The sequence below is a fragment of the Mangifera indica genome, chromosome 6 (genome assembly GCF_011075055.1).
Source record: "Mangifera indica cultivar Alphonso chromosome 6, CATAS_Mindica_2.1, whole genome shotgun sequence".
Classification (NCBI taxonomy): Eukaryota; Viridiplantae; Streptophyta; class Magnoliopsida; order Sapindales; family Anacardiaceae; genus Mangifera; species Mangifera indica.
The window spans coordinates 6675382-6686675 of NC_058142.1; the positions used below are offsets into that span (position 1 = coordinate 6675382).

General features: G+C 36.3%; 3 protein-coding genes across 4 annotated transcripts; 1 reads left to right on the forward strand and 2 right to left on the reverse strand.

The window, feature by feature from the left end:
• Positions 1 to 220: 220 nt before the first annotated feature.
• On the forward strand, positions 221 to 2429 carry LOC123218818 (mitochondrial arginine transporter BAC2). The gene is made up of 2 exons (XM_044640463.1): positions 221 to 719; positions 1612 to 2429. Exons 1-2 carry the CDS (start codon positions 486 to 488, stop codon positions 2317 to 2319), a joined length of 942 nt encoding a protein of 313 aa, XP_044496398.1. The 5' UTR covers positions 221 to 485; the 3' UTR covers positions 2320 to 2429.
• A 133-nt stretch (positions 2430 to 2562) lies between these two features.
• Positions 2563 to 2949, reverse strand: LOC123218971 (pyridoxal 5'-phosphate synthase subunit PDX1.3-like). The gene has a single exon (XM_044640627.1). It carries the CDS (start codon positions 2947 to 2949, stop codon positions 2563 to 2565), a length of 387 nt encoding a protein of 128 aa, XP_044496562.1.
• Positions 2950 to 7014: 4065 nt separating this feature from the next.
• LOC123219349 (pyridoxal 5'-phosphate synthase-like subunit PDX1.2) lies at positions 7015 to 10444 on the reverse strand. Of its 2 annotated transcripts, XR_006502847.1 has the most exons (3): positions 9281 to 10444; positions 7460 to 7616; positions 7015 to 7360 (listed from the first exon to the last, which is right to left on the reverse strand). XR_006502847.1 is itself a non-coding variant. In XM_044641253.1 (2 exons), exon 1 carries the CDS (start codon positions 10208 to 10210, stop codon positions 9296 to 9298), a length of 915 nt encoding a protein of 304 aa, XP_044497188.1. In that variant the 5' UTR covers positions 10211 to 10444; the 3' UTR covers positions 7015 to 7616; positions 9281 to 9295. The 2 variants fall into 2 exon arrangements, 1 of the variants encoding a protein (XP_044497188.1); XM_044641253.1 differs by having other exon boundaries at positions 7015 to 7616.
• Between the last annotated feature and the right edge of the window lie 850 nt (positions 10445 to 11294).

The window sequence follows — 11294 nt, forward strand, 5'->3', positions numbered from 1 at the left end:
CACCCCGCAGAAAAAGTACTGCAACGTGGCAGATTACTGTTGGTTTTCTGAAAAGAGGAGGTTGGCCATTTCTTCCTACACATTAACCTCCCGACAAAATAGTAACCGGTGGATTTTGTTTTGGTCTTAAGTTTCTCTTTACAATGCCAGAGATAAATCTGCAATTTTGAGCCTAGTGTTTCTTTTTGCTTTTCTTTCTGTTTCGTTTTTCCTTTCTCTTCTTTCTTGGAAGTGGAAAGGTCTAGAGTTTCATTTGATTCATCTTCTTGTACAAAAATAATGAGATTGAAAGATTGGATGAATTGGTGAAAAGAACCCAAAAAAGGAAATTCATTTGTTGAACAAATAAAAGTTTCCATCTTGGATAACCCTCTTTTGGAAAGTGATAAACTTTCCAAACCAGTTTCCAAATATCTATATATTAAGTTTGGAAGAAAGCTTGTGATTTGGTGTTTTTCCTTTTGGAGAATGAGAGAGAGAGCATAATGGATTTCTGGCCAGAGTTTCTTGCAAATAGTTCGGGTCGAGAGTTTGTGGCTGGAGGGTTTGGTGGAATTGCTGGCATATTCACTGGTTACCCTCTTGACACCATAAGAATCGTGCAACAGAACTCCAATTCAGGCTCAGCCATTAACATTTTGCGGAGATTGGTGGCCACTGAAGGGCCTCAAGCTCTTTACAGAGGCATGGGTGCACCATTAGCTTCAGTCACCTTTCAGGTACTGCTAATATCCTCTTTGTTAGAATCTGGTTTCCTGTATTTTCTGATTTTATTAGTTTTATAATTATTTGATTCACTGGCTATTTTTACGATCTTTAATGCTTGGTTTTGATATTTGTTTAAGTGTGAAATTGGTTGGATGTTAGAATTTAAGGTGATCACATGGAGAGTTTTCAGAACCAAGTCGTTGGAATGATCCCATGATTCTTGTTTCAATTAGGAATCTTTTTGTTATTTGGATTCAATGAAAAGCAAGGTGATGTAATGGAATAATAATCTACTGTAGTTTTGCTCTTGTGGGTCTGGCTAAAATGGTAGCTAAAAGTTGCTTTGCAATGGCATTTTCATGCTTTTCAGAGTGACAGACGTTTTGTTTTTTCGTTATTAGTGTTGTCACAACCAATAATTCGACTAGAATTATCAGCCTTTGCCAAAAGCCTGAATTATCAACCTTAATAATTGTTAGTTTGATTCCCAAAAATTGAATAAATGTGAATCCAATAGTAACCAAAGGCCAATAATTTTACATAACCAATGTCGGGTAGGTCTTTTCTTATCTTACTTTCACCAGAACACGAGAAGCATTTGTCTCTGTCACTTATGTTCTTTCAAAAAAAAGGGGGGAAGAAGCTGGGCCTCATCCATCTATCTTGAAAGGTATCCAAGAGTTTGATGTCTTGTTTATTCCGGAATTTAACACATCAAGCACATACACCAAGATTTTGAAATTTTGAGTGCTGAGTAAATTATGTTAAAGAGGTATGCATTTTTAGTGTGTAAATTGTGCTTAATTCTTGAGAGAATGTCTACAGTTGTCTTCAAAACAATTGATATCTTCGATGTTCAGAGATATTTTGGTACTAGACTGACAATAATTATGGACATGGCAGAATGCGATGGTTTTCCAGATCTATGCTATCCTCTCTCGAGCATTTGACAAATCAATTCCTGGTAGTGATCCTGCTTCTTACAGAGGAGTTTTTCTTGGGGGAGTCGGTACAGGAGCTATTCAAAGTGTAATCCTCTCCCCTGTTGAACTGGTAAAAATCCGCCTGCAATTGCAGAGTACAAACCTTACAAGATCCCATCAAGCAGATCACTACAAGGGTCCCATAGATGTTGCCAGGAGCATATTGCGAAGAGAAGGATTAAGGGGGATCTTTCGAGGATTTAACATCACAGCCCTCAGAGATGCTCCCTCCCATGGTTTATACTTCTGGTCATATGAGTACATGAGGGAGCAGCTCCATCCGGGCTGCAGAAAGAACGGCCAGGAAAGTCTAAGAACAATGCTGATAGCCGGGGGTCTAGCAGGAGTGGCTAGCTGGGTTTGCTGCTACCCCTTAGATGTTGTGAAGACCAGACTGCAAGCTCAGTCACCATCTTCCATACAAAAATACAATGGCATCATTGATTGCTTTAACAAGAGTGTAAAAGCTGAAGGTTACAGTGTGCTCTGGCGAGGACTGGGAACTGCAGTTGCAAGAGCTTTTGTGGTGAATGGAGCTATATTTTCTGCTTACGAGATTGCTTTGAGGTGTTTATTCAATAATGGAAGCATTCAAACAGAAAATAGTAAATACCATCTAGATCATTGATCTCTGGCTAGTTACTTGACATTTTATCAAAAACAATATTTATGTAAAACTGCTGGATGTCTCTATGCAATTGCAGAACATGAAGAATAGAAAACTTGAAGATTAATTAAGATTTTGATATATTGCGTATTTTTTTAGTGGTAGTCAAAGCTCACAACCATGTCTACCACCAAAGTTGAATACAAAGTATTCCTTACCTGTGTGCAATCATCCACCGTATTGACAATCTGAAATTTTGCTTTATCAAACAACCATTGCACCTTCTCCCTCCTCAAGATGTTGACATTTACAAGCAAATGGTATATGAAATGTATGCTTATTAATATGGTGGTCAGAATCAGCAATGCCTAGAAGTTCACTCTCATCAACATAGTCTACACCCATTGCTTCCAATATCTCAGCTTGCTTGCTTCCCTTGATGAGATATGTATTTGGCCGAGATGCCCCATAGTGAATGACAATGGAACATGATCCAGCTTCCTCAGCTATCTTGGCTTGCTCTACGTCGGTTACTTTGATAATGGTCCCACCTTGTAGCTTTTGCACCGGTCCCCACTTGGCAATGAATTGGTAGTTCTTGGATTCAACCACGGTGCCATTGTTATGGACAGGTACAACACCATCAGCCATTGCAAAATATTTGAAAGTGAACGAGGTGATAACATAGTATAGAGGAGATTATATGAAAATACATGGGAAAAGTAGGCATAAAGTTTATTTCTTGGTAAAGTTGACAATGCTTGGGATAGATCAAAGTCAGAGTTAGCCAACAAGCAATAAAATGTAAAAAGATTTTATCTTCTACATGTTGCAAGTTTTACAGAAGAATCTGCTTTGTATTACAATTGAGAAGATTTAGAACATAGCGTAGGAAAGGAGAAGGGGGTTGGGAAGGTATCACATGGAGAAGTGAAACAGATTTCGACAAGAATGTCGATGAGATTAATCTCTTTCCAATCAAAATGTAGGTGCTCTGTTCTACTCCCAAATTTAAAAAAAAAAAAAAAAAAATCAGGTTTCTTACTTGGACTGGCTAGTCATCCAATCTTAATGAAACTAAATGAAACCAAAAGGAAAAATGGAAATGGCCATAGTGAAAATGTCAATTACAAGTGTTCTGCGGTAAAAAATGAGCACTATGATGCAGCACACAACTAACAATTATTAGTTGATTTTTTAGTTCGAAGCTTCAAAGGCTTTAGTACCCAGACCATCAATCAACTATGTAGAAGATTCTTTTGCAGTCATCACATAAGGTCCTGAGCAAACTCACAGTACGACATTTTCATAATTGGTCACCCAATAAAATGTTAACTTTCACATAAATGAAATGAAGTCAATATAAGCACATCTCCATCCATTTAAATTAAAAATTATAAGTTTTTTTTCTTCAAAAAATTTGTATATAAGTGAGAAATGTAAAAGAGGTCAAAATAGAATCATAACACTAGATATTATTATATCGTTCATATACAACATAAAAATCAATTAGAACACCTTAGATGCAGGCACTCCGATCGTCAGGCTGACTCATGTAAAAATTCTAGTGTTGCATCGTTTTCTTTAATTTGTCTTTATTCATCTTCGTATTTATTCTCAAAAGCCCTTAGTAAATTTACCCAAGTCTTTTCAAACTCTAATAGTTGCTATCGAAATTTATTTTGCATAATACTTTAAATTACGTATATCAGTTCATGGTGAGAAATCACATCAACAATTTGGTGTTAACCTAGAAACATTTTATTTTTTTCATGATTTCAACAATGGCTTATAAAAAAATGGCATAAAACATGATAGAAAACCTATCTTCAAATAGTTCAGAGAGTGGTCTAAAGCCTCTCCCCTAGGGCAATTCATCTTCAAGACTGGCATACCATAACTCGAATAAAGTACTACTTGTAAAACTCAAATTGATCTTCCCAATGTCACCAAACAGCATGTGATACAATTAATATGATATACATAACAACAAAATAACAAAATTCAAGAATATTCAAGTGGCCTAATACTCATTGTCCTCAATCCCCACAAGCAACAAGTCAATCATCAATGCATTAGTCTTGTCAAGCTTCATCAAGGCAACACTCTAAGGCAAAAACTTGTAATCTCCAAAGCTTATAGATCTAATAATGTCCCAACCTTAGCTAATGATAGGATAAGCACTTAGGTTGTCTAACCTTGAGGTCGCTAGTGTACAATCACCTAAATACCTGTTAGACTTATCAAGAGAAAGTGGTCAAATACACCACAATGGTCACATTTAATCAGCAGGACAAACTCCCCCCCCCCCCCCCCCCCCCTCAGTTCAATATATCATTGTGTGTCTCAAACCATCTCAATGTTTGGTTGCAACAAGAAAGCTAATTAAAACCATTCATCTTATGTTTTAGAACGACATTTAGTGAATAATACCTATAAATGATAGAAGTTTATCTTTTGTTTACTAGCTCAATGTCCCAAGACATTGATGTTATAACCAACCCAAGTTCACCAAGTAGAATGACTCATCAAACATATAAACCATTCATACATGACTACCTAAATGCATATCAAGCCTCCAAAGAGAAGATGGTTGAATATCCCTTGAACCAAATTATGTTAAGAAACTTTGTTGTGTCTTTTGACACTTTGATAGGGAGAACTAGAGAGTTGAGTATTATAGAAGAATATGTCCTTCTAGTCCATTCGGTGACAACACCTATTTTCTGCCATTCAACTAGACAACAACCAATGGATTTGATTCAAAGGGAAATTTTGATGGAGAACAACAATGGGATTACAAAAGGTTCTACACCAAGAAATACAAAAAGAATCTCAGTCTGCATAGCAAATATATTCTAACCATCCCTACCAGTCAAATCTATGTGATTAATAAACATAAAAGCCTATTTCCACAACCCTGAAAAATGAAGGGAGATCGAGCTCAATAAAATCATGACCAAATTTGTAATTATCATCATGGCATCAGTGATCACACCAACCAATGTTGTCATATACAAAAAGTTAGAGAATACCTCATTGATAAAGGATTCCTCAAGAACTTTGTAAATGAAAAAATTGTGCCCCTCCCACAAGATTAAAATAAGTAAGATTATTTATTTATCTATTTATTGTACACTAAAATTGGGGTAGGCTTCCCCGGTGTTTTATTATTGGAATTATTTTCCTTTAAGTTTGACTATGTTATTACTTTATTTCAAGTTCAAGTTAAAGAAACTACAAGCATGATTCTGGCATATGCATTTTGGTGAAGGATCGGGATGGTAATGACTTGAAGTATACTCTTATTGATACAAAAAATGAATGACAATAACACATTAGAAATAATAAAAAGGGGAGTCACAGTGACAACCCTTGCAGAGATTTTGTGTCACAATAAAAAAGTAGGATTGCGGGCTACCCCTGCGGCCTCTTAAATAACAGTTTCTTCAAAAACTTTATTTAAGAATCACTTTATCACTTTGCTAGTTCAAAGTGCTATATTTTACATTTTTACTCTATTGCGATTCGAGATTGCCTCCACTCTTGTGGGTATTCTAACCTAAATCTCACCCAAAAATGAAAAATCTATTCTAGAAAATGAAGTCAAATAGTGTGAAAGACTTGTACGACCATGTCTTTGTCTCGATTCTCAATCTCAATCTCAATCTCAACAGTTGCTAACATCCCTTTCAGATCTTCGTTTTCACTAGGAACATCATTTAGCCTATCTTTTAAAAGATCAATCTGTGCTTTCAGTTCTTTAGTGTTTTCTCCTTTGGAGTAAAGGAACCCATGGAGTTTGCGATTTTGAGCCCGAATAACATGCATCTCATCATCCTATTGTCGTAGATGCTTATCCAACCCAATTAAGACTAGTGTTACATCATAAAATGGGATAAGACATCCCACAGTTGTCCAGCTCTATCACTTCCCAGTGGCGCAGTATTCAACTACAGCATGCAAAGTGTTTCAGGTCACTAGTCCTCAAAAGACTCTCTTGGGTAGCAAACTAAGAGCAGTTTATTCGCTACATATACAATTCTTTCATAGGCTAGTCGATTAAAATCACTGAACTTGTAATTTGAACCTAAACGACTAAGTGAACACTATGGGGCCTCTCTGGTGAAGGTGGGTGAATGTAGTGGAATCATGACATGTAAAATACTGGATTCAACAAAAATCTAATCACCCAGTAAGGGGCTTGAGCAACTCACTGAGTTCACAAGTAACATTGCACCTAAGTGGTCTGGCGTCCACCTCAAGGACGCCAAATGGCATGAATCTTGCATTTGCACTCAAAGTGTAGCGCCCTCATGCGCTCATGAGTGCAGACTAGCTCCAAGGATGACATAGTGTCCTATCAACTTGCAATGTCTAACGATAATTCATGTCAAAGGTATTTCACTGTAACTTGCGAAGTGTCTTCGAGATGTGGCGTACAAACTCTTCCGTACACCATGATACCACTCCAAATAATCAAGAAGGCACACTCTCCACAATTCGAAAAATAATCATTCCAACGTAACTATTCGATATGTGACCACAAGAGTTACATTTGATCATGATCTAAAATGCAATGCATTACGACTTGTTACTAAGTACCGGGACGTCACAGAATATTGCTAATATTTCACTACGCCAAGCAATATGTTATATCTCTCACTTTTTTTTTTTCACTCCTTGCAAAAAAGATGCATAAATAAAAAAGGTAGATAATAAACATGATTTTAATTTATTCAAATTAATTACAAGTGCAAGAATTTTTAATTCACAAGTACATGCATAAGCAACTACCTTTAGTCCGCGAGAACATATGCAACTCAAACAACTGAGCCCTGCAAACTAGGTGGCATGTCTCATTGTACAAGCCTAAATCTCCTCAGAGGGAAACAGAAACTACAAAATCACATGACAGAAGATGATCTCTTAAGCTACAAATCTTCTTCTCCCTCGAAGTTTCTTCCTCAGGTAGGTCTAAGGCGTGTTCACGGTAAATTTATCCATATTCTCCTACAGGAAGAGTTCTTGTAGTGCATCTAGGAACCTTCTTTATATCGGACTATTGTTTCATCCGACAAAAGAACAGAACCCAGTGGCCCAAAGATTTAGAACAAGTAAACTAAACAGAGATCCTTCAATAAAAACAAACAGAACTTACAGTGGGAATACCCTCGCAGGGAAGATACAAGTCCATGGAAATGTTGAACTTCTAAGAAAAAATATCCAGAAGCCCCCTATAAAAACTCCTTCACCTTCAGTCTACTTTAAAACTCGATGGGACAATCAGCTCTATTATGTTGTCCATCGAGAAGAAGCTACACCAAAGAACAAACTAAGGATCAGTACAGGACTATAAACGTTCATGGTGTAATGATGGCACACCATGAAAAGAAAGTCATCATGGCAAAACAACACCACCACCATACTTAAAAGGTGCATAACAAACATAGAGGCTCACAAACAAGATTTATTTGCCAAAAAACATAAAAAATAATATTGTTATGAAGACCACTTCCTACATTTTCTTCTTCCATTAATGCACCAGACTCCAAATTTTCTTCTCCACCAAAATTAAAAAGAAATAATCAAAAACAATTTATGAAACATCCGGAAGAAGAACTTACCGAAGACTTGCACCTAAGACTCCTCCTTTTACAGTTAAAGAACATACATCGTGACCATCCACATGACTATGAAACACATGCAGTCATCTTGTGATGTAAACAGAGAACATCTAATCGAATTTTACAAGAGAAGTGAAAAAAAAAATAAAATCAATACACTGCCCGAAACCTATGAAAATTTGATAGCATCAGCTTACGTTATCCAAAAATTACAATGATATCTTCATGTGACAAACAAACTTTTATAGTTCTTGAAGTCTTTCATGTACTCCGAGAACTATGGGCATACGGTAAAAATAAACACTGCAAAGTCGACCCTCTAGATACAAGTAGATGCAGATAGTCACTAGTCAACTCTTCAGTTCAAAGCTTCAAAGATTTGATACCAAGACCAGCTATTAGGCAGTTTAAATTTGTAAAAGATTCTTTTGCAGTTACCAAAGAAGGTCCCATACAGAATCTCATGATCATTTTCATTACAATTACTTAATAACGTTGTTAACTTCCACATAAATGAAATAACATCAATATAGACATACTTCATCTATTTAAATTCAAAATAATAGGTCAAGACATAAAGAAAAGAAGGGATTCAAAGGTACTTTTTTTTTTTTCTCCAAAAATGTGTATATACGAAAGAGAAAAGAGCAGAGTGAGAGAGTTGAAAATCTAAACAGATCAATAGAGTTTGTTATATCATTCTTGTATTATAAAAATCAATGAGAACACCACAAAAAAAATTTCAGTGTAACGTCTTTTTTTAACATATCTTTATTCATCTTCATATTTATTCTTATACATTTGTAAAAGACTTACTCATACTCTAATCATCCTCATTGTAACCATCTTGTGCAAAAGTTTAAATTGAGTATGACGAAAAATCACATCAACAATCTTTTGGAATAACTATTTAAGCAACCATGTGTTTCAAAAGACATCAAAATCTTAATTGAGCCAAAAAGAAAAAAAAAGGTAACCAAGTTGAAATAAAAATCTTATCACTGGTTGTGCCAACCATCCATTCAGCATCTATTAAGGGGGGAAATATTCGACTCGTCAACATGGAAGCCTGTATGTATGTATATATACATTATACATATATAAATGCACACTGCTATAACCCTTTATAAATGCTATGGTATATTAATCAAAAAGACTTGGCTTTAAACCATTTTATTCTAATTCATCCCTGGAGCTCCACATAACGAGATGGACCATACAACATTTTGGATAACAAGAATCACCAAGAAGTAAACACAACAAGAAGCAGTAAAAACAGAAGAAACCAAGTATACTCTCTACATTAGACTTAAAAACATAACTGCAACCTTATAGCATACAAGAAGATACATTACTTGCATCAAGACTCATTACACGCCTTCTTGAGCAAACTGTTCGATACTGTCCTCATTAAGATTAAGCCCCGCCACAGCATCCTCAAATCCACAGCTACACTCCACCAACACATGGGGATCATTATAATGTCTAGTAGCCTGCACAATACCCCTTACTCTCTTGTACGGATCCGGGGAGTCAAAAACCTCTGAACCCACAAACACACCATCACATCCCAGCTGCATCATCAAGGCAGCATCTGCAGGCGTCACAATGCCACCTGCAGAAAATTGAACCACGGGCAGTCTCCCCATTTGCTTAGTCTGAGCCACCAAATCATAAGGCGCAGCAATCTTCTTCGCAAACGCAAAAACCTCATCTTCATCCATGTTATTCAAAATTCTGATGTCTCCCATCACAGACCTCACATTTTTAACAGTCTCAGCCACATTTCCAGACCCACACAAGTCCCCTTGTATCCTTATCATAGCTGACCCCTCCCTCACTCTCCTCAAAGCTTCTCCAAGACTCCCACAACCACAAACAAATGGACACCTAAAGTTATGTTTATTAATAAAATTACTTTCATCAGCAAACTCCAAAACCTCGCTTTCATCAACATAATCAACCTCAATGCTTTCAAGAATCTGAGCCTCAACAAAGTGCCCAACACGAACGCGTGACATCACAGGAACATTAACCACTTGTTTGATACTTTTGATAAGACAAGGATCAGGCATACGCTTAATCCCTCGTCTAGAAGGCTCAGACACCATCACCGAACAAGCTCCAGAAGCTTCCGCGATCTTGGCTTGCTCCAAATTGGAAACTTCAACAATGACCCCGCCACGTAGCATTTGAGTCAGACCAACCTTGATCGAAAATGGGTTCTTCTTGGCGTCGGTGATGGCACTGCCGTTGTAGAGTGTGACGACTCCTTCTTCGGCCATTGTAAGGCGTTTGTGAAAATGCCTCAACTTAGGGAAAATACGAATTGGGGCAAGTTAGATGAGTTGGGGTCAAGGCTTGGATTAGTGTGAGCGCTGGCTTTGAAGGGAATATAAAAAAAGAGTAAAGTGGGTGAGTTCGAGAAAATTCTGTGGAGTTTGGAGGCTGGCATGTAGACGTAGTCGGTGGGGAAATGGACAGTGTAGAAGCTTCGAGACCTTTCGTTTGCACAGCGCTTAGGGAGAGATGCGAGAAAATCATCAGTACAAATCTCTTGGTCTGGTTTTTGTGTGCTGGTAAAGATTTTTCGTGTGTCCTATGGCAAACGGGTGGGTGGGCTGGGAGCAAACCCAATAAAAATGAGTACAGGTAAAACGAGCGGATTAATTTATATATGTAATAATTTCCAGAACTCATGTCTAATATAATTAAAATGGGTCGATTTATGGGGGATGTGTTAATATTAATTTTTTATTTTTTATTATTATAATATATTTATTTTATATTTTTTAATATTATTTTTTCAAGTATATAAATACTTTGTACAAAAAATAAAATTTATCTTAAATTATAAAAATATTTTTCATAGCTTTAAAAAATTTTAACATTGAATACAGAATGAAAATATATCACAAAATATTTAGTGCTCAAATTCTTTAAATTTGTTTTTAATACAATAAATTTTTTAATTTGAAGGTGGATTTGAGTTTATGTAATGTCAAAAATCTAATGGGTATTCAAACAGATACAAGTTCAAAAATCTAAATATTATATGGGTTACACAGGAAATTTGTTCATTTTGTCAATTTTGGTTCCTTATAGTCAAGGTTATAAATAGAATGATTTTAAGATTGTATATTTTTGTCCCACCCAAACTTTTCTGAAATGACATGTTGCACCTTTAACTTCTAATAATTGATTTGTTCATCTATCATTCATTATAAACTGAGTCTAGATACACCTTATAAAATAACTAGCTAAAAAGAGTAATGCCCCATACATAGCTCCATGCTTGTTAACTCTCTCGCACAGCAGCCATCTTAATTACCTATTATCTACAAAATATGGAAAATAAGGGGTGGGTGA